The 23,584-nt window shown below is 38.8% G+C and overlaps 2 protein-coding genes across 2 annotated transcripts in view; one reads left to right on the forward strand and one right to left on the reverse strand.

The window, feature by feature from the left end:
* The window catches only part of PIGB (phosphatidylinositol glycan anchor biosynthesis, class B), a gene marked incomplete at its 5' end in the record, with an annotated part of 8,200 nt that extends 482 nt beyond the window's left edge, over positions 1-7,718 (forward strand). Inside the window, 9 exons of the mRNA XM_010152151.1 lie at positions 293-397; positions 568-698; positions 1,273-1,413; positions 1,833-1,884; positions 2,310-2,521; positions 3,743-3,807; positions 5,881-6,091; positions 6,794-6,974; positions 7,456-7,718. Of these exons, the coding sequence (XP_010150453.1) occupies positions 293-397; positions 568-698; positions 1,273-1,413; positions 1,833-1,884; positions 2,310-2,521; positions 3,743-3,807; positions 5,881-6,091; positions 6,794-6,974; positions 7,456-7,587 (1,230 nt within the window). The remainder of the gene's footprint in view (positions 1-292; positions 398-567; positions 699-1,272; positions 1,414-1,832; positions 1,885-2,309; positions 2,522-3,742; positions 3,808-5,880; positions 6,092-6,793; positions 6,975-7,455) is intronic.
* A 173-nt stretch (positions 7,719-7,891) lies between these two features.
* Positions 7,892-23,584, reverse strand: part of CCPG1 (cell cycle progression 1) — a 19,914-nt gene continuing 4,221 nt past the window's right edge. Inside the window, 8 exon segments of the mRNA XM_010152149.1 lie at positions 7,892-8,676; positions 10,482-11,887; positions 12,711-12,832; positions 15,624-15,747; positions 15,750-15,889; positions 20,072-20,279; positions 20,468-20,547; positions 21,287-21,401. Coding sequence (XP_010150451.1) covers positions 8,496-8,676; positions 10,482-11,887; positions 12,711-12,832; positions 15,624-15,747; positions 15,750-15,889; positions 20,072-20,279; positions 20,468-20,547; positions 21,287-21,401 — 2,376 coding nt within the window. The 3' untranslated portion in view covers positions 7,892-8,495.

Below are 23,584 nucleotides of genomic sequence, written 5' to 3' on the forward strand. Positions count from 1 at the left end.
TGTACTAAACACGGTAACAACACCCCCTCCTGGCTTCTGTTGGAGATAATGGCAAACTGCAAGTTTCTGAACACTTTCAGTTGAATTTTCAACTCTGTTTTGGCAGAAACACTAGTCTTGCCAAAGGATCTTACTATTAAAAAAAAAAAGTCATAAAAAGCCATAGCAAATATTCCCTAATTCACTTGCTGTTTTCACACCTGAACAGTCATTCACTGATTGAACAGTCCTCTCTTGGAAATGGGACTTTAGCAGGTCTGTTGCAAGTAAAACTTTCTCTCTGCTTACGTAGGTTTGGGTGCCTAGGCTTGCACAGGCAGTGCTGGCAGCTTTTGCTGATGTCAAGCTGTACTCGTTAGTGCGACACCTTGAAAATGCAGAAACAGCGAAGTGGGTGGTGAGTCTCAGCCTTTACAAAGATTTTATGCTTAGTAATAAACACTGTTGCAGTGTGAACAGCAGCAAAATGATAGTGAGTCACACCTTGAAGAATTATCACCTTCCTTTAAAACTACAGAATTTGTTATAACATCTTTCCCTGTGCATCTTTTTGTTCATAATTTTCAGTACTTCTGCCAGCTGTGTTCCTGGTTTACATGGTATTCCTGTACCAGAACTCTAACAAACACCATGGAAACTCTCCTTACCATTTTTGCTCTTTCCTACTGTCCGATAAAAGGTTCCAAGATGAGCAGCAGGTGAGAAACCTACTAACAGTAGTGATCATTTTTGGCTTGGGATAACACCAACCTACTGATGCTGTTTAAAATGCTAACTTTTATCTTAAAATATAAGGCAACCAAAACCACCTCGTTCATGTAGCAAGAGCTCTAGATCATGCAAGAAACAGCAGTTGTGGTATTTCCTTTAAAAGTTTGTTTCAAGCCGTGATGCAGCTGGTATATAAAATTACTATTCTCTTTATGGGAAACTTTAAGCTTTAAAGGACTGGAATTTGTGGTAATTTTGGAAAAGAGAACAAAAGCTTGTTTGGGTTTAGACCAAGATGAATTTCTGGTCAAAACTTTCTTTACCAGCTATCTATTTTAAAGGAAATATATGCTTCTAGTGAGCAACTCCATTGCTAATAAAACAATTATATAGTTGGCAGCCTTCCAAGCAAAGAAAAGGATCTGCACACAGTGAATCAAAGTTACCTGACCTATGAAAAACTCGGTCAGAGGCATGACAATTTAGAAATGTCACTGTCTGCAAAAGAATTGCCCCAGCCTGTTGAGAAACAACTGTTTTTCTTATGTTCCCTCATTCTAGCTGCAAATATTTAGCTTTGGTAGCACTTGCAGTTGTTATTCGTCCCACTGCTGTTATCCCATGGATACCTTTGGTCTTGAGTCATTTTGTGCAAGAAGAGAGGAAAGCAGACCTTATCCTATACACCTGCATTCCAGTTGGGTAAGTTGGTTCTGAATTTAAACTCTGACTGTGCACAGCTGATAACACAGGTTGATTTTGCCACCACAAAGGCAGACGACCCATAAAAGATCATTTCATATAAAAAACAAGGGGGAAAAAATTAAGTCCTTTTGCACAAGTTTAAAGAAGGGGCATGCTTCTTTTAATGTAAATGCTGAAAAAAAGTACTAGGAGAGATTTCATGAGGATGAGACAGGAACAGCATTCCACCTTAATCTGGGATTGTGCTAAGGATGCCAGGTGATGGCAGCTGGCCACTGTAAAATGGCCAGGAATATGGATAATCTCAAAGATTAGGAATAACTATTCGGGGAGTTTTGACAGCTATTGGGAAGAGTAGCATCGGATAGAAAAGCAATTCAGGTGATATCAGTGCAACAAACTTTCCATTTTTGCAGATTGGTCACAGTAGGAACCTCTTTAATAATTGACCGTGTGTTTTTTGGAGAGGTAAGTTATTTTGAACTTGATTTATAAGAAAAAGCTTGGGGTTTAGCATTTTAACATGGGTGGACGCATCAGGCTTCTCTAACTTCTGCTGTTCCTGTGACTGGCCTATAATCTCTAAATATATCCTAAGCCACAAACCCTTAAGCACTGACTTCTCAGTTATTTTAAATAAGAGACGTTACTTAAAATCAGTATACTCAGCTCTCAATAAATCAGTAGTTAGCAATAAACTACAAACCCTACACACTTCTGTGTCTAATTGCTAGATATAGGAAGTATGTGATGAGTCTTAGTAGAAAAAAAGGCCTAAGTATGGAAGTGCTGTATGATTTCAGGCCAGTGATGACTCTGTAATTCAATTTAGCTGTTGGTTTTCACTTTGGATTTGTATTTAACTCCCCCACCCTTTTCCCTAAATCTCCTAGTGGGTACTGGTTCAGCTGAACTTCTTGAAATTCAACGTGCTGCAGAATTTGGGAACGTTTTACGGATCTCATCCTTGGCACTGGTACTTCACTCAGGGACTACCAGTCATCTTGGGTACACATCTACCTTTCTTTATCCATGGCTGCGTGCTGGCACCAAAAAGGTATCGCGTCTTTCTAGTGGCAGTGATTTGGACAGTGTTGGTGTACAGGTAACTTCTCCTAAGTGTAATTACTGTCTTTCACTGGTTGTATTCTTTTCCAGGCTTATGCCCTCTCTAGAATAAAAAAGCATAGTATTCAGGTTACGTGACAAAACTCCAAACTATTGAAACGCTCCCAAGAAATGCAGTCAATTATACAATAGTTTCTAGAATTTTATGTAATACCATGTCTTGTATCGTTACTGACCAGGACTTTTGACAATCCATTAGACTCTTAAAGGATAAAATAATTCAGCATGAAGTTCAATGGAAAATGAAAATAAAACAACACTCAATCACCTAGCAGGTGTTTAAGCAACAATAGAACTAGTTACAAAACTGTTTACTAGATGCCCATGAACAAAAATACCATTTCATTTGGTTCTTTAATACATCCCCAGTAAGATGAGGGGTTCTTGGGCCTCTCAAACTTACTCCATTCCAAAGTTTACACGCAGCTCTTAACATTTTTCATAGGACTGTATGCCTCATTTTAAGTTGAGAAGTAGAAGAAAAGGTAAGCTGTTCCTAAAGCATCAGAACTAACTGTAGATTAAACAGGAGAGACACTTTCAGATAAAAGAATACAGCAAATTAATGAATACTAAGTAATAAATGGCATTAGAATACAGTAGTAACAGAATACAGCAAAACAGTAGCAAGGCCACAAATGCCATCTCCTCTTGCAGTCCAACTCAAAATTGGATGTAGCTAAAAGGTTTTAGGCCTTTTTTGCCTTCTTTCTTAGTCTTCTAAGAACCTTTTTGGTTCCTGTGACACAAGGCTTGCCATCATCCCCCCAAAAAGCCCCAAAAGTTGGCATGGGAAACAGTGTAAAATTGTATTAGCAGCGGTGCATGTTACTGTGTTACCTACGAATGTGTGCTTGAATTGTAGCTTACCATCCAGGCTTACTACTGCGTTTTATTGCAGAAAGCAAATGAGTGAAGTACTAGCTTTCTTGTATCTAGCAGTCATAGGATCAGACCACTTCATTGCTAGCCTAGTAGCCAGGTACTTTTATTAGTGCTTAGTTTAAACTGACCAAGTAATCTTAATTTGAATGCACTCATGTTCTTAAAAACTGATAGTTTACATTTTTACTCTTAAACTGCTTCAGTGACAAAAGGTTTTCAGTACATGGAAGTGCTTTTCTTCCGCTCCTCCATAACATTTTGTCAACACAACTGATGCATTTAACTTTCTTGCTGTACGCTTGTGTTTTTACAGCATGCTGAGCCATAAAGAATTCAGGTTCATCTATCCAGTACTGCCATTTTGCATGGTTTTTTGTGGTAAGCGTTAGTTTCAAATGTCTTGCAACTTCCCCCCTATATAATTTTTACTGACAGAGACTGTTAATAGTCAGTGTAGGTTTTCGACAAAGGATTCTTAGAACTAGCCTAACCTGTCTTACGGAGTGAGAGGGAGAGGGTGAAATAAGGAAGGAGGAACAGCAAGTGACTGAAATACAGATGGAGAATTCGTAGCATGGATAAAAGTACATCCTGCAAAAATTAGGAAGATTGTGTCAGTGACTCCTAGCTTTTTAGCAGTGTCACCCTTACAGTGAATTTTGTTCTTTGGCTCCTTTGTAGTATTTTTCCACCCGCTTTTCTCAAATATGCCTGACAAATGCCTTTGCGTATGCAACAAAACCCCCTAAAAGTATTCAAAGACTATAAAGCTACCCTAGATTTCCTAGATTCATGCATGCTAGTAGGTGATGCTGGTTTGCTGTCTGCTCTTGGCCAGCCACAACTGGAAGATACTTCCCACAGAAGTTTCAGAGCAGTTAATGTGATGGCTTTTTTCTTCAGGCATAGTAAAGTGGATTTGTAAAAACAGGAATAAGGTCCCTAAACTAATATGGGACCACTAACCTAAAAATCAAAGGGAATCTGTCCACAGATTTTTTTTTTTCTTTTAAAACACAGAAAAGAGCCTAGTAAGGAAGTATTTTATATTTTGTAGAACCAGGTATTAACTACACTAGTGTATCTATAGGAGAAGAGAAATTGTGAATGAAAGTGTAGCATGCTGAAAAGTTAAAAAGATTAAAACTCTTTAACATGAAGCTGTGTAGCTTTAGTTTAACTACCAGTTCAAAACAGATCAATCAATGAAAATGGTAATTTTCTTTAAGCTGTTTTGCTTGTCTAAATGAAAGTAAATCCTATTTTAATGATTTTACTGTCTGCTGAGATCAAATATGTAGTGTGTCTTGGCTTAGTTCAATGTTCAGTTCAACTGCAGATTTAAGATGAAGCAGTTCTACCTCATGTCCAGAAAAATTCCAATCAGACCACTGTTTTTGTTAATATCCTTCTTAACTCTCATGTCTGTAAGGGAATGAGGTAATATTCTCACATTTATCAAGAGCTAATTATCATCTATTTGGATACTTTTTGTAAAAAAAAAAGATAAGACAAAAGTTATTTCTGGTAACTCACTGGTTACAAAGAGGTCTTTAAATGGCTCAAAACCATAAATAAAAGCAGAAAAACCCCACATGAATTTCAAGGTCATTTCCAAGCACACTTACAGACAAGCTAAGAGCATCACAAAAGCAGTAAAAAAAAAGCCTAATAGAACGTTTCCACTCATGTTTAAACCACAAACTAATTAGGGGGCTTTGGTTTTATCTAAGACAAAGATCTGTGATTTGTACAAACTGAAGGCTAATTTAACTGTTGTGTTACTGACTTCTGAAACAGGCCCCTTCTGCCTTGTCTCTTCTGATGCAGTAAAGGGGTCACAGAGCTAGGCTGCATACAATATTTTTATCTCCTAATACTGACAAGCACATGACTTAATAAGGGTTTCCAGACTGGCTGGAGGAGATGGAGGAGTAAGCTTTTCCAAGGACAGTAGCCCAAGAATGAATAATGCTAAGAGAATGCTGTAGCTTTCAGCGTGTTGGAGAAAGAATAGCGCAGCCGTACCAAAGCACGTGTAGTTACTGTTTATTCTGGCTGTACCTGGACACGCATGAATCAGAACACACCGGTAAGTCACCACATAGCATTCATCCGAACTACAGAATGCGCTGGGTTTTACCCACCAGAAATTAAAATTAAGCTCTAAAGAGACAAAGCACTGGCTCTGAAATTGTACTTCTGTACCTCAAAAGACAAGTATGGGCTTAAGATTTATGCTGTTAAATCCAAGAGTTAATAAGGGCAAAGTAACCTTTGAATGTCCATTCAAAGGCTAGAGACCAAGAGAACACTGTATGAAAATACCTCAAAGCAAGGTGGTGTTAACAACTGAGTAATGGTTTTCCAGCAACTTACGGTACTTCCAAAAATACTGTGTGGTCTATGAGCATTTGCTTATCTCTGAAACTTACTCAGATGTTTCTCTAGGATATTCTTTGAAACACCTGAAAGCGTGGAAGACATCTGCAGCAAGTTTCCTGCTTTTATCAAACCTCCTCCCAGCCCTGTACACAGGCTTGATTCACCAGCGAGGCGCGCTCGACGTCATGAGTCACGTACGGCAGCTCTGTAATACCCCTCACCCGTCACAAGCTTTTGTCTTCGTCATGATGCCGTGCCACTCTACTCCATTTTACAGGTATTAAGTGTACTCTATTTGATTCCAAGCATCAATTACGGTTTTTCTTTCTCCCCCAAGCTTAATAAGGTGAGATGGATAGATGTATACAAGAGGAGTTTTAATTTGTCATACAGCTAACACAGAGTGAATAGGGGAAATGAGCCCCACACTAACGCCACAGTAAAATGCAACGTCTAAGCTTTGTTGGGTGTCTGTAAAATAGCTGTGTATGAGGACATGCCCTGCTTCTGAAAGTGAGTCATACTGCTTCGTTACTGTCACTTTTGCAGCAAAACTCAAGACTAACTGTTGTAGGCAAAATATATTAATTTTACCTTTTGCTGCTAGAGAGTCAAGAAATGTAATTACAGCATATAGTGACGGAAATACCAGAAAGTTTGCACTAGATCCTGGCAAATAAACAAGACGTTAAAGCAGGTATAAACAGTGAAGCGAATATGGAAAAACACCTTTTTAAAAACCTGATGTTAGGCAGAGGGTATTTTTATTAAGATGTGTTTTCTGTGAACTGTTAACAACAGAGTCACAGCAGCTTGGAGCTAAATCCACTGGTTCTACTTTTGCTTTCATAGGAATTACAGAAGGGAAGAAACCTAATTAATTTTGGTTTTGACTGATGTATCTTTAAGTGATGAGTCATTGCCAGTGTTAGGTATTGGTCTGTTTATCCTGAAGCGTTTGTTTTATTTTTCTCCCTAGTCATGTTCACTGTCCTCTAAAAATGAGATTCCTTCAGTGTCCCCCAGACCTAACGGGAAACGAGAGCTATATTGATGAAGCAGATGTGTTTTACTCTAATCCCCTTGGCTGGCTTCATAAGGAGTTTTACAATGATGCGTTATTACCCAGTCACTTGATCTTCTTCAGTGGGCTAGAACAGGTATGGTAACTGCGAGATGAAACAAACCCCTTTTGAGGTCAAGTTCTAAAACAAATTAGAGGAGAGTTACAGTTAAGAGTTCTAAAAATTGTTCTCCACAACTTTTTAAAGCACAGCTTAAATTAAAATTGAACCCTCTAGTCCATAATACAGTATAGATACCTTTCCAGCGGTACATACGGAACGCTCACGGATGCCCTCCTCTGTGTGAGCTCCACATCCCACAAAGTTTCCTCAAGCCATATTACAAGAAAGGTGCGGTCTGTTCCCAGAACCATACCCTTTTAAGTAAGCCACAGTGCCAAGCAAAAATGCCTGCACTCAGAGCACCTTCTGCCCTCACTTCTTTATGAAGTCTGAAGTAAAGGATAAAACTTCCAGGAGACAAGTTGAACTGATGGTTTTCAGAAGATTTTAGAACACTGTTCTGATGCCCCCAACCACCCTTTCTGACTGTGGAAACCAATGTGTTCATTTACAGGAAATAGCATCGTTTCTAGATTTAAGGGGCTATGAGAAAACAGCCACTGTCTTTCACACTCACCTACCTCAAGGACGAGTTGGAAGCCACATCTACGTCTACATGAGAAAAACTGAAGTGAGTCATACCTGAAGATCAGTTTCTAGACTTAAGAGCTACAGAGGTCAGTTCTGCAGAGCAGTACTATGCTTAGAAGATCTTGTACTGCAGAAGGGAGAGAGTAGCGAGTCTGAAACCGGTAAGTCAAATGGGGAAGTCTGATTCGGCAGCCGTTGGCTGTCTGGAAACACACAGACCTCTTCCTGAGGGCAAGTCCAGTAGCAGTGTGGCAGGGTAGGGGTGCTGACCTTACAACACTAGAAAACAGCAGCAAGACCAAAGTTACCGTAACTACTTAAACAGTAAGAAATTACACAAGACCGGACCATTTCTTACAGAGCTGTACGGCTAGGCTAGGTTTGTTTTACAAATAAAGACTTTTACCCACAATGTCTCTTTATTTTTCTTCTACAATATGCAGATATGCAAGACATTTCAAGTGTTTAAATCAGCAAACTGATTAGAATGCAGCACAGCAAATTCTTCACAATTCAACAGGCTCTTGAACCTCCCCCCCCAAAGACAAGAAGCAAGTGTAAGATTACAAACACTAATGTACATTACCATAGCGTAGACTTATTTTTTGAAGGATGAGATGAAGTTTAGTATATCAGACATTAATTGTTGGTACATAATGCATGACTCAAGCTTGAACTACACTAACGGAATGCGATTAAGCGTATTTTTCATACACAAGTCACTGCATGCCTAGTTTCTGCAACAATACTGCTGGCACCCAAACTATCATCGCTTCCAAAGAACAGTTAAAGCAACAGTACAGAATATGCAAATTAGAAAGCTTGACTTCTGCCTTTTAACAAAAACGTGTAAAAATCAAATTATTTAGAGAAAAAGCTTGCATCTTGCTGCTTTGTTGAAAAACGACGTTTCCAGAGAGGATGTGAACTGTTAATTCCAATCTTATTTTTACCATAAATTACTCAATATTTTGGATCAAAGGGTAATTGCCCCAATTCTATTTCAAGATTTGCCATGTGTCTTCCATTAGTGCGACCGTGTTTATGCCATTTACCTTCTCTTTTATTACGGTGATGGTACTTCTGAGCTTGTTTTTCATGTCTGGAATTTTCACTTTGTGTAAAAGGAGGCCTTTTAGGTCGACTGCAAGGAGTAAACAAAGGTTTATTACTACTTTTATGAAAGCATCTCTCTAAAAGCGTTTTGAAACACAATTGTCAAGAACAGCTTTTAACATGCTGAGGTTGACTGAAAAGAAAACAAAAGTAGTGTTAAGTAGCCCTCTCTCTTGTAAGTGGGGGGTGGGTATTTTTTTGTTTACCTCGTCAATAAGGTGGTATATTTAAAATATATAAAGCCAGGGAAACAGCTGTTTGATTATCTTTACTGTGATACTTGAGCGAGGTCTCAATCTGTTCTGCTCCATAAAAATAATGAAAACTTCGTAGAGCTTTAGTAAAGCATGCTTTGTGTAAACATGGGCACTTCAGAGGTGTTCATGTACAATAAGTACATTCATACAGAGAGAGGGGGCACGGACAGAACCCTGTTGCTCACCCGTTGCAGTTTTTGATAAGAACAGTCCCATTACATGCTGTTACCTGACTACCATCTAGCCTTTTGCTAAAGCTAAGGCTCTTTTCATCCTCAGTATCATACAAACTTCTGTATAATACTACCAGTAAATGAATTTGAAATTCTGGTTTTCTGCAAAATTGAAATGCTCAAAAATTAAATATTTAAATTAAAAATGGAATTTGATTTTAATAATAAATTAGTATGTGGAATAGAAATAAAAACATAAGACCTACAACATGTGTTTGCCAAAAACTACCTATGAAAAAGGCTAGTTGTAGCTGTTAATAGGAGTATCGTACTCACAGCTGAGCTTTTAATAAGAGAAACTACTACCTCACATACCATATTAGTAACCCCAAAGTATTTAAGTATGCAGCAATTAACCACATGGATGAGTAAACAGTAGAAGTCCAAAATAAAAACCCGACTGAAGAACTGCACCTTGGTGGAAACACTAAACAAGCTTTGCACAGACTACCAGCACAGGGAAACGTCCTGTTACAGCTACGAGGACAACTTCTTGTGTATTACACATTAGTCAACTTACCACATTTCTTCTTACCTGATCAGAATAAACATTAGCACGAGAGACCACATAGCCACGTTTGTAATAGGAGGGATATTAAAAGCTACATAAAATACCTACGTAAATGCTCCAAAAAGACCAAGCTCCACACAATATATTAAGGCTGCTTGCTTAATTTTCCTTCGACGTCTGTGCAGTAGGAACAGCCCACCATAGCTAGCTCCACTGGGCCAGCCAGGCAGCTGGCAACTGCTCTGTAGAAGCCCCGACAATACCGCTTGATACAGGAAAGTCATGCAGGAAACAATTCAGGTCAAGGACCTCTAAGCAAGTCAACAAAATTCAGTCAGGGTCGGGACCTGAACTAAAGCCTGCCATTTCTGGAAAGCCAGTAGGAAATACACCTGCCAGAACTGGACTTTGAGACTGCTCAAATACATCCAAAAACCTTATCATTCATGGAAGGACAACAAGGAAGTCCTAGTCAAGGCTCCCTCTGAGACAGTTACTCATTCCACCAGGTAGGCAATCGTAGCTGTTCACTCCAACGTAACCCTTCTTGCAGTTACACAGTTTTCTGAAGAACTCAGTAGAACTACTACACTCTGCTGTGTACGGTGGATTTGTAGTACCTCCCAAACAAGCAGTCCCCAGCCACAAAATTTATATATGAGGAACTACAGATCCACTCCTCATATAACACAATCTAGTATTTCCATTAAGTCCTTCTGAAAGTCTCCTAGGGTGTGTATATACACACACACATACACCACCTGTTGGAACTAGGTGTCTCTACAAAGACTATCTCACTGTGTTAAGTAGCTGAGGAAACATGGAAACAAACCTGGGTCCATACTGGGGTGAGTTATCATAGTGAAAGTAGTATCTGTAGACGTATTTGTCCAAATCCTCAAAAACCTTTTCGTTATTATTTTGGTATTCCTTCATATCTTCCAGGTAATCCTTGACATCATTGACAAAATCGGTGAACAGCATCTGGTCATGTATAAATACCCCGTTATGAAAAAACTTGCTGATGAAGTTTTCTAGTTCTCTCCAGTGATGAAAGTTATGTACAACTTGTTGCAAATACTTTTTCATTAGCCGATTAAATTCATCCACCCTGATGGGATCTGACACTCGGTTAAAGAGACTAAGGAATTCTTGATGAGCACATTCAAAAATACCAGAGCAGCCCTTTAGGACAAAATGATGTTTTCTGTTACACAGAGGGTCATGGAGACACTTCTGTGAATCTGAGTCTTTTTCAAATGTTGGAAACTGGTGTTTTCTTCCATCTCTGAATTCTTTTGGCATGTTAGGTCCCCTGTAATGCATGTGCTTCGGACTGTCGTAGGAGTTATGTTCTCGGTAAAAAGTTCGAGCTTTCTTGTTTGCCTCGTGTCTTCTATCACTGGACTTTCTCTCCTTTTCATCAAAGATGTTTTTTGTGGTATCTTTGAAGTGTCTGAATGTAGACTTCACAGAATCTGAGAATTTTTTCAGGTTTTCTTTCACTGCTTCTTTAGCCTGCTTAATCTTTTCTTTATGGTGTCTTACAAACTCTTTTGTGGAGTTCTTCATAGCATCAAAAGTTTCTTTAACTGAACCAAAAAACGATTCCTTTGATTTCTTTTTCGCCTTACTTTGCCCTTTAGCACCTTTCTTCTGTCCCTTTTCATTCATTTCTTGCCTTTCAGTTTGGTCTTTTGCTTCAACATACAGCTTCTCCCATAAGTCAGAGCGCTGTTGCTCAAAGTTGAGCTTTTTTTCCAGTTCTGCTAGTCTTCCTCGCAAAGTTTCTATTTCTTGATTTTCTCTTAACGTGTCGTCATCATTAGCACTGTCAGGTGTTTGACGTGAACTTAACTGTTCCAGTTCTTTTTTTAGAGCTTCTGTAACATGACGTTCCTTGTCCAGTTCTCTCCTCAGCATCTGTGCCTCTGCAAAGAGTGTTTCCTTTTGCCTAAGAAAGTTGTGGTTTCTTTGCTTCTCTTCTTCCAAATGTTCCCTTAGTTTCTGATTTTCCATTACAATGGACTCAGTGCTAGTACCTTTATCTTCCAAGTTTCTGATTTGCTGTCTTAACTTCCTTAATTCTTCCTGAAGTGAGGCCAAAGCTTTTTCTTCCTTCTCTAGAGATTCTCGTAAGTGCTGATTTTCTGCAGCAAGACTTTTTTTTTGAGATTCAAAGGATGTCTTCTCCACCTCCGTGGAGGTCAAACACGTGGCAAGATCGCCCTTGAGTGACTAATACAAACAGAAAGAAAAAAGCAAAAATACTACAGTGAGAATTGTTGCGATTTCAGCTAAAAGGATGAAAGGGCAAGGTAGCCCAGTCAGAGCTCACTTGTCATTCTGGATGCAGTCACACATGTTGCAGCAAGATGTAAAAATAGAGCTCGTTTGTTTATGTCAGATATACACACAAACACTTTCTTGGCAACAAAGACCACGTGAGAGGCTCCCCCATCCAACCAGAGGTCATCACCCCCTGCTTGTATTGGTTTAACTAGCTGAAGGATACCCAGCAAACTGGGTACCCGAGTTGATCCGTCTTAAAATGAAATGAAAATGTGCATGATTGCTGTTTGTCCATCTTCAGCAAACTGGGCTTATGGATTACAAAGCCAAATACATTAGAAGCAAAGGCATGCCACAGTTGGGGTGGAAATTCAGGGACGGATTTTGAACCAAATTTGCTGCTGAAAATATGTGTTCATGTAACTATATCCTAACACAAAAGGGTCTGCCCGGTATCTTGGCATCCTTGACAAACTCCAGGACTAAACACTGAATGATACATAAATGCTGCTATGAGCAACATAAAACTCTAAAAAAAAAAAAAAAATTACAAACCAAACACACCACAAAAAAACCCACAACAGAAAACAGCACACTTCCTAACCTAACCATAAGAAACTAAAAGTACAGGTTAAGTATTTAAAATTAATAACCCTTGACAAATCAGCAAATTCACAAAACCTGTAGGGGTTCAACCTATTACAGGTTTTACCAGCACATGCTACTTCTAACTACTAACCCAGTGACTTCCAACTAAACTCATGCCTACCCCCACTTTATGATGCACTTCATCTCCTTGCTCTTGTTGGCACTGGTAAAGGTCATCTTTCATATCCTTTAGTTCACGTGTCTTTGTCACCAGATGCTGACGTTTCTGGATCTGTATTGTACCTGCAAAGATAAAAACTTCTTTTGATAGTCTGACTTACATTAAGTAGTTGGAGGAACAGATGAACGTAAACATCATCTTCATTTTCTCTGCAAATTCAAAAGCATGCTTACCTTGCAGTTTCTGCCCAGTACTTACTAGGTACTGTTTAGCTGTAACAAAGATTAGAAAACCAGATTGTTACACATGGATTCTGTTTCTTGCAATGATAAAAAGTTTCTCAAAGAGACCCCAGAATTCTTTTTCACACTGTCTTTTATTTGGTGATAACAAATGAAAGAACTTTGGAACACTACATAGAAACAAGTTAGACATAAACCAACAGAAGTTATGCAGTAAAGGACATGTGTGATCTGGTTTTGTTGTTCTGAATTTTGGGAATGTGCAAGCCAGTCGGGATTAACGGGGATACAATTAGTCCACACGTTACCCGTTTCAGAACTACAGCTGTTACTGTTAAGGTGCACGAATAAGAGAATATTGGCACTGCATTTAAACCTTCATGCAGAAACACAATTGTTACACACTGCTCACAAAGCAGCAACTATTTGCAGACCCTGTCTTGTCATTCTCCATGAGTGAAGGCTGAAGTGTAAGCAGTACCTTTCAATTGTCAGATAGGCTGAGATACTGTTTCTTTAAAAAAAAAAAATCATTATACTAGCCACTAACATTTTTTGTCAAGTACAACTTCTTTAATGGTACCTTCCCTATCTGTATTATTTAAACTGAAGAAACTATAAATACTATTGCACTGAGGAATTTTTTGTGCTCTCATTTTCTGTTTAATGTACCGTCAAGTATGAACTTAAAAACAGACAGTGCTCTATTAAACCAAGCTGGACCTCAATAGCTTCATTCAGTTAAGGGAAAGCAACGTTTTTACAGCAACGATTTAAAGTTTGCAGCATCCTAACAAACAATGATTAGAAGCACAGATCCTTGCATGAGTGAATTTAAGTGTACTGGCAGGAAATTTGTTTTTCGTATTTATGTTCTGTAGATACATTTGAAGAAGCCCATTGATCCTCAGAATCTAAAGGCTGCATCTGAAAAATCATCATTTAGCATAAAGCATTCATGTTAAGTGGAACCTGAGTTACAGTAAAACACTTAAACTGTTTCCTTATCAAGAATGATAATTTAAATATAGTAAGCAAAAATGCTATTTAGCAGCACAGGGTAGAAAGATACTGAAAACGCACGTAATGAGATAATATTCCTCAGTAATGGTTTGGGTTTCCAGATGGTGCTCTAAGTCACCCTATCCTTTGGATTCCTGAAGTAAGCTATCCAAATCCCTAGCATTAAAGCCATATTCCCTTTGGCAGATTCTGGTTAAGGAAAAAAAAAACCCACAACACCCACAACCAAAACCAAACCCTAAACGTCCATAAAACTCTCTTCTGGCAAGGTCTTCCTAACTTTAGTTTTTCCAGTTCCCTATTTTCCTGGAAAGCTTGCACTCCTTCGAATCTCCTTCCTAGAGCATCCTAAAGCCAGCTAACTCAGTTAAATACTGATTAGGATACAATTACTGATTAAAACCTAATCCTAGTTTCATTCTACATCTTCAGAAGTCTTAAAGGGGTCCTGGAGCTCTAGCTAAAGGGGAAACACTGTCCTGACACTGAAGCCCTGGCCACCGTGCTCCTCTCTACTCCTGGCGTACCAATATACATCAATCGGTTTTCACACCAGCTACTACCACCTGCAGCTGCTACATAAAAAGTATTTTACACGGCTGGATTAGTCACTCCTGTAATCCCCCCCACACACGTCATTAAGACTTCATTTTATGTCTTTTTTTAAATCCAAGTATGCACACATATATGGAAGTGCATGTACACATGCACATGCACAATTTAAAAAGTAACTCTGAGTGCAGGCACAGTGTCTGCAACACATCACTCGTGATTCTTACCCTCAGGTTTAGCTAAGAACAAAAAGAAAAAAAATCAGGGTTGAGTGAAAATTACTATAAATCTCAAAAGAAATGTCAAAATTTAGACCACTAGCAATTAGTCAAAATCCAATCCAATTAGAATCATATTCGCAGTCTCAAATTGAATCACAAGTCTTCTTATGATGGCACGCTGTCATACTAAACTAACATAACTCAAAAAAATACTGTTAAAGTATATGCCTTCTATAATTTTTATCCTAACACACGTATCTTAGAAGATCGGGATTGCACCGTGTGGATTTAGTTCTGCAGTGAGTCCTGCTGCCTTGTTAAATGCAGTAACAATCCCTGTAATGCTTATCTTCAGGCAATGCACTGAACATAAAAAACTGCTGCTATCCTGGATTCCCTAAACCACTTGGGAATTGCAAGGACAACTACAGCATGTTTTTCTCCGCTGGAGAGAGAAAAATACTAATACTATGAAATCCTGTAAAAATACACCTCTCTCTTACATTTACACATGGGACAAAAGTCTGAAATAACTCTCTGAACCTTGCTAGGAATGGTAAGTGCTACCACAGAATTATATCAAAAAAGATGTGAAAATGAAGGGTACACACTGCATGAGAACAACAAGAAGTTTCTGTCTGCAAGGGCAACCCAAAATTAATTTCTTTTTATTTACTGTAAAAGTGGCGTATATGAAACACAACTTCACTGCTGAAGGGCCTCCCTGTACCATCCATACATTAGCAGTTGCCTTTTCTCATTTTTAGGTTTAGATTGTTAGCAGAGAACAAGGAAAAAAAAAAATCAGCGTACAGTAAAGCGGTGTTTGTTATGTAAGGTGTTGATTGTATGTATTTTGTTTTCTGTAAACTCACCGTAGAAGTGTCCAAAGCCCATGCTGACTGCGATGACCAAAGCTAGTATGATGCATCTGTTAAGGCCGCTGCTGAACTGGCGTTTGTGCTGCTCCTCTCTGGGAGGGTCAGGCTCCGGTTCAGCAAAAAAACGGCGGGGACCGCCCCCCCAGCCTGGGAGCTAGAGATCAGCCGCTTCTTAGCCCGACGTTTGCGTACCGTGGGACTGGACTGATCGCTGGTTTCATCGCTACTCGATTCATCATTGCTAGGCTGAGACGAAAAAACTAAACACCAACACAGAGCAATCTTTAAAATGCAGTGATTATTGCCTTAAAAATCAGTTCGAGTACCAAAATCCATCACATTTATGCAAAATGTATTTGGCACTCATCTCAGAGACCATTAATACAAGAAAATAAAATTCTCAGTGTGCTAGTTTATGCTGGATAATACATAAGGAATGCTTGATCTCCAAAGTTAAAAATTCTTTTTTATTTTAAAGGAAAAGACAGAATTAAGAAATTTTCAGAAAAAAAAAACACCTGTACAGCATTTCCCAATACCTTATTGTTCACCCATTAGAAAGTGTTTCTGTCAGACAATCCTGCGTCTCAAAGCATCTACATGTACTGCCTCTGCAAATTCTTGTGATGAGAAGGGTTAAGAATCCAGTCTTCCTTCTCTTACAGATATTGAGACTGAACTATTTAATAATAGAAGAGCAACAGAGAGGCTCGCTAAGAGAAGGCCTCCTGAAAGACAGGCATGCTTTTATTATCATCTCTCAAAAAACATCATTCTGTCATCTACATGCAGCTGCAGATAAAACTCCGTTAAGGTTCCAGTCAAGTAGGTATTACAATTATTCAAAGCTTTGCACTGCAAGTTTATTTGTGTGTCATTTTGTTTACTTTTAATACCTACCATATACTTGCTATTAACATCTTTACTCACCTTTCAAAAAAAGCCCTTTTCAACCACTGCTGCAGAGGAAAAGAACCCCTCGGGTCCTTCTGTGTGTTAGGGGCACGCAGAAAATGGACTCAGCCAAAATTTGAGGTAAGAACAAATTCTAGCCACAAAAAGTATCTTTGATAGCATTTTTGTAAAATGGTATTTATGATATCATTTGTATTTCATGTTCCTATGGCCCAAAAGCCATATATTCTGATTGGGAATTTAACAACAGAGCTGGAATTGCTTGTTGCTCTTAGTGGTACAAATGCTTGCTGCATGTACTGTAAATAAATTCACATAATCTAGTGTATAAGTAATGATTATTTAAGCTCCCTCCTTTGAAAGCATCACTTCCAAGTATAAGGCAAGTATCAGAGGAAAGCAGTAGCAGGGTGAAACAGCAGCTTTCAGATGTTCATGTACCTAATTCACATGCCTGAAATAGATTCAAATGTGATCAATGAACCCTCCAGCACATGACCAAGTGCTCCTGCTCAGATAGATCTAAATTTGATGCCACAATTACACAAGACTAACGCCCTTTCTAGAAATACGGTGGTTCATTCTCGTATCAGAGATCATCACTCAAACATAAAAACATAGAGTTGCTGTCCTTGAACATTTCCCAACTGAACATCAGTTGTCTGAGCAAAGCCGTGCACTCATCACAGAACAGACAAGAATGCCAAGCAGTGCTAGCTGTTATCTGTAAACAGCATTACCAGTTAAGATTCTTCAATGCAAATAAACTCCAACTTAATAGAAGTGATTGTATCAACCCCAGAAAAAAAAAAAAACTGCAAATAAATTCCAACTTAATAGAAGCGATTGTATCAACCCCAGAAAAAAAATCAACTGGTATCTGACATACATGTCTGATTTCTGACTTCTTGGGCAAGCAACAGGTCAGATAATGAAAGGCAGCTTCCCCTCACACTAAAAAAGAATCCATTTCAGTCGATTAGTCAAGCCAGGCTGACCAAGCATGCGCTGCAGTAAGGACAAATCACTTCAACAGCTACTGGGCATGCAGATTCCGAAATGAGTTTATATGGCTTGGCAGGAAAGGACACTGTTTTAGAATGAGTCATTTAAGCAGATGCATACTTCCCCAATCCTGGACAATAAAGACAAGCATTCAGAAATTAGTCAGGAGAGAGGTGTTTTCACTAGAATGCAGAGGGCAGGCATTATAAAGGATTATACCAGACGTACTGAGTAAGGCAGGTTATTGCTTATTTGGGGTTTTTTAGGGATTTTTTTCAACAACCAAAGCAGCTTACACATACAGAACACAAGTGGTTAAGGAACAAACTGCTTCTAGCTAAATGGACAATTCTTTGATATAACCGGGCAGCAAAGCCCAGGAAAAATAAACAGACAATCAGAAAGCAGAAAGAAAAAGCTGTAAGACACCCCGAGCCATTCATAAGCGCGTGCTGGCAAGTTGTCAACAGCATTACACTTTCAGGCAGAATGACACTGCCTTACAGCTGCTCTGTGAATTTGGTACAAAGCTGTACTCCAGCATTCACAGGATGAAAGTGAGTATAAACGAAACAAAGCGTGACCGCAGCAGCAGTCCAGAATTCTAGCTTCTGCTATGAGTTTGAAGTGTCAGATCTACGCTAGAAACCAGATGAAGTGACAATGTCAGTTAAGAATGCCATTTTCTTTGACATTTCTGTGCAGACATGTCTTCAGCCTAGATGCAGTTTATTTCCATATATGAGCGCTTCTGCTCGTTAACTTCATTCACGAAGCAACATTAAAACATTTCTGTTGGCAAGGTGAAAACAGCCTGAACAGGAATTGGCTTGCAAGTACAAGTGGCAGAAAATCCTTGTGGAATGTTTTAGTGCCTACATTAGAAAAACCTGAAGCTCATCCTTTTCAGCACAACAGAAAGCTCAACAAGAAGCAGACAGCAAAGATTTCCATTGTTAAAAAGCTGCATGAAAATTCTGACTGCTAAGACTTTGGCATTTAAAATAAATGCGAAAGTACTCCTGATGTTTTCTGCAACACTTGGTCAATGCAATGTGCAGCAGTCAGGACCATACTGAAATCAGCTTGTGTTAGAAGGAAGAAATTCTTTTTGCCAGTCACACGTAGATTTGGAACCCAACAAGAACCATCCCTTTAAATGGTCAAGAAGACCTATGACAAGTGTATGACAAAGCCTACTGATGCCCATTCCAAATTTACACGTAAGTGTAACATTTTTCAAATAAGCAAATAAACCACAGACAGCTCAGCCAAATTCTTCAGCGAGGCCTAGCTTTCAGCATCTGTTCGGAATATCATTACTATAAGATCAAGTCAGATTGCTGCTGATCATTTTAAGAACACTTCATGCAAGCCATAAGCAATCAGCTTTACACAAGCTGATCAAATTTAATCACACCACCTTGGAAAGGAAGACTGCGAGACACATGCTCTTTCACCTCATTTCCCCATCCCCTTACACAATCAGGAATCTTCCTCAGCTTCTCCAGCCAACTGACTTTTGTGTACAAAAACACAGGGGAAAAAAAACAACACAAAACATTTTTAGAACCCAGCCTTAAAAGAAAAAGTCAACTGAATTTTAAATTAAAAATTAAGTCAAGTCATCCAGAACCACTTAACGAAGGCAACAGCTTTGTTACAAATCATCACTGGTCATAAGGAGATACTAAGCTATCATTTTCTGATTCCAATGGATACTAAACAGATACACAAACCTTTAATGATTTGTTATTCTACTTCTAAAACAAAACTATTTAAAAACAATCTGCTCTTGCAATAAACTTAATTTGAAAGGTAAAAATCAGTAACATAGAAGTGTTACAGAGAATAAAGAGAACAGGAGAGATTACAAATAAGCAGCCTAACAGAATTAAAGAGAGAGACTAGAGAACTAGAGAAGGATAACACAGCAGTAAGGTTTTTTTTGTTTGGGTCTGTTTTTTATGTTTGTTTGGTTTTAATTGTCCAAATATTCATATCCTTCCTCCTGAATATCATGTGCTGTATTTCTGGCAAGTACTGGGAGGATCTTAAAAAAATATATATATTCTAGGTATCTGTGAATGTAGGCAAAAGGTTTTTGTAGCCATGTTGCTATCAGTACTCATGGCCCCAAAAATCAATTCTCTCACGCTCGCTAGTTATTTATGCCAACTCTATAAAAGCCCCAGAAATTGCCAAGAGGCCTACAATTATTTTATGAACTAAAAGTCATTTTAATTCTCCAAAACACACTAGAAATTTACTTTGTATTTAAAAGAGTGAAAAATTAATGGGAGAGAATACTTTCAACTAAAAGATTGCAAACATACATTCAGACAAAGTTTTAGAGTTTGGGCAACTGGAGTTGTCCTGGTGGCTGCAAATACCTGGACACGTACTCAACAAGACCAATAATTTTTTCCCCTCCCAACACAAAGAAGGTTCCCTTAAAAAAATTTCCCTCCCTCCCCGGTGACATTTTTGCGCACAGTCGCTTAGTAAGTCATTGCTCTTACCACTTTCTACATGGGAAAACGCATACTGACTGCTAGAGGAGGAACCCATGTTAAAATCCTCTGAACTTCGAGCTTCTTCACCATCAGCTGAAGCTTCCTCCTGACTCTGAGTTTCTTCTGGTTTTGGAGCTTCCAGAGTAACAATGTCAGAATCATCACTAATAGTTCCAATGCAGGACCCATCATCGGGGATTTTTTCTTCCTTCCCCTAGGGAAATGGACAGTGGAAAAATTATTCAGATACATAAAACACAAAGTAATTTTAAAAACCAGCAAAAATTCCTAATGCTTTTAAAAAAAGGAAAATTCTGTTTCTTTGTATGCTGCCTTCAAAACATGGCTTAGCATCGTCTGATAGGGCCTACGCAAGCTTCTGAATAGCATCATGTAATTTACCTCCGAAACTGTCAGAGTTTCCTCGAAAGCAGAGAGAGTATTATCTGCCACTGGTATTTCTCCATCATTGCTGCACTGAGCTATTTAAAGAAAAACAGGGAAAAAAAAACAACATGGGATTAAAACCAGTAACTCGACTATTTATGCCCATTCCCATTTAATATTAAAATACATGTAATAGTGACATTTCTATTTTCTACTCATATCAGGGAAGGTTTTCAAAAAAATACATTAAATCTCACTTTTAATATCCCTCTAACAAACAGCAGAATGCAATTTATCATTATGTAATGCAATGTTTTGGAAGATACTCCAGTGCTCATACTGATCATTATGCAAGTAACCTGTAAAGGAAAAGCACAGATAAAAAACAACACTGTACTGTACATTGATACCAAGTACATTTGTATGCTAGGATAATTAAAACCTTTTCCAGATAGTCACTGGAGTTTGAGGGTCTAGGCCTGTTTCTACAAGGAGAGGTTATGAATTTGGAAACATGGCTAAGCTCAAATTTAGTCAACTGCACACTGAACCTGCCAAGTCTGTGTTCTCATAGCAATATTGACAAATTCAGTATTAAATTTAGTAATTAAAGTAAGGGGAAGGATCTTGACAAAACGAAAGACATTCATAATTTCACCTATCTGAAGAAAAAAATACTTTATGAAGCTGTTACTATTTTCCAGAACATGGATAAACTAGTACTTTACAGAGGCCTACAAACTATACAAACTCTGTCAAAAATAGTAATTTTGTGCCAACGCTGCAACAGACACTTTCCTATTTTATGGAACTGCTCATCTTCTAATAACTTACCTTGCAAGTCAATGGGTTGCTCCTCTTCTTGCAAAGAAACATACTCTTCTGAAGCAAACTCTTGGTTATCATTCGTGCTTCCATTTTCTGAAGTCACTGTCTCTATGTCAGAACCCTGGAGACGAAGAGTTTAAAATGAACATTATGCTTCATTTCATCAGTAAAGCAGAAGGAAAGGGTTACAAAGAAAACAGAACATAAGTAATAAAAACAGAAGAATAACAACCTTTAAAATTGAAGATTTTAAGCAAAGAAAACCAAGAGAAGTACCAAGTAATTAACTAGAGGGAAACAACTGTTAACGTGTAACATGACCATGATGGAAAGAAGGCAGAGGAGAACAATTCTAGGGAAGAATAAAGCAATTTAGGCAGCAATTAACAGGCTAATTATTTTAAATAACTATTTTCTATTAGCTTTATTACACCTATTTATTAAATAGGATTTAGAGAAACAGAGGAGGTTCTCAGGTAAGTTCTGAACATAGGATGCAATTCTTGCACACACATCCATGGATTCTGTATGTAAATACTCACCCTGACCAAAAAAAAAAAAAAAAAAAAAAGAGGCACTTCAAGGGTACCACCATGAACTCTAACAAGTACTAGTGCCAGCAGAAAACACCTATAACTCTAGTCCACCTCAGTTCCTGACAGCAAATTTGAATGGCTGTTTTAACAGTACATCTCTGACACTAGGAAGACAAATATTTATACCATCTCCAAATTGGATTTCTGTCTTTAATCCAGAAAGGACCCTTAGTTATCCATCAGCTGCCAGTCAGCAACAACCTCGGAGCAAAACAGGAACTGAAGATAAACAATGCTTGGAGACTGCAGGGCACCAAAGGCAAGGGATATGGGTGACAACGCTATTTCATCTTCACATTGTTATTTTTCTTTAAAAGAACCGATGGAACACGAGTAAGACTATTAGAAAACTACAAACATGCAAAACACAACTGAAAAATACTAAGTCACTCCGATCCATAAATAACTTGAGCTGTTTTGGTAAACAGATATAGTTATTTTTGCAACAGCAGGTGTGAAATTACAGCAGTAGTAATACTTCTAGATCAGTTTCCCTAGATGCCTCATTTCGGGACTCAAGCAAACACGTATGCTTTTGTTTTTCAGAGGAAGACTAGATACCTCAAAGGGCTACACGAGATACATTCTACAGTCACATTACGCAGTTATGTTCCTTTTTAAAAGGCTTCAAAAATTACCTCCTTTAGTAATTTGACAAATACTTTGGGGGGGGTTTCTACAGAATATGACAATTTTCATCTCAAATGTTTTGCAGAAATTCACCACTCAATTATAAGTAACTTAATAAAATCTGAGTGAAATCTCAGGAAAATCTCAGAAACTACAAAATTCTCTTTTTTGGCTTGGTTGGGGTTTATAGACAGACACATAGATCTGTTATGTGACAACTGTTCTCTGGTGTAACAGAACTACTACTTTTGTGTCCTAAGTCACGAATAATAACAAAAATTTAGTTTGCCCAAGCTCCACAACAAGGTCAACATCAGGAACATAACAGATGAAAATCTCAGCTAAAATACCAAGAAACTGGGCTGGCTGGATGCAAGGTAAAGCATCCTTTTATAAACACATGCAGGCTGGTGTGGATGCCTGAACCCTCGGATTCAGTTCATCTGTTGCTAGACCTCCATCGCCCTGACAGTGCATCAACAGCAAAGAGGTTGAGACAGGATATTGCCTCCTCACTGTGCTCACTCCTCTTCCTACACCACATTAACCAGTTCAGAGCAGAATTAACTCTGCACACAAGGCTGTCAGCTCGCTGCAGTCACAATCCAGCCACTTGCTACGTCTTGCCCCTCTTACCTTGGTGCCTCTGTAAATGGCAAAACAGAAACTCATTCTGTTGTGTCCACACCAGTACAGGTCACAATAACATGTGAGAAAGGAACACCATAGTATTCCAAATTGGTCTAATCCTTAGCTCTATCCCTTCCCTAAATATCCATACTGGGCCTGCACAGCAAGGCTTTGGTAGCAGGGGGGGCTACAGGGGTGGCTGCTGTGCGAAGCTGCTGGAAGCCCCGCGGCCGGCCCCCCCCCCCCCCACCCGGGAGCCCCCCCCGCCACTGACCAAGGACAAGCCAAATGCATGTCACACCTCTGTGATAACATGTTTAAGTGGGGGGGGGAGGCTGGAACCAGAAGAGGGTAGATTTTTCAGCCAAAAAGAGAAGGAATGAGATGTGAGAGAGAGAAATCCACAGACATCCAGGTCAATGAGGAAGGAGGGGCAGGAGGTGCTCCC

The sequence above is a fragment of the Eurypyga helias genome, unplaced genomic scaffold (genome assembly GCF_000690775.1).
Source record: "Eurypyga helias isolate BGI_N326 unplaced genomic scaffold, ASM69077v1 scaffold3475, whole genome shotgun sequence".
In the NCBI taxonomy this organism is placed as follows: Eukaryota; Metazoa; Chordata; class Aves; order Eurypygiformes; family Eurypygidae; genus Eurypyga; species Eurypyga helias.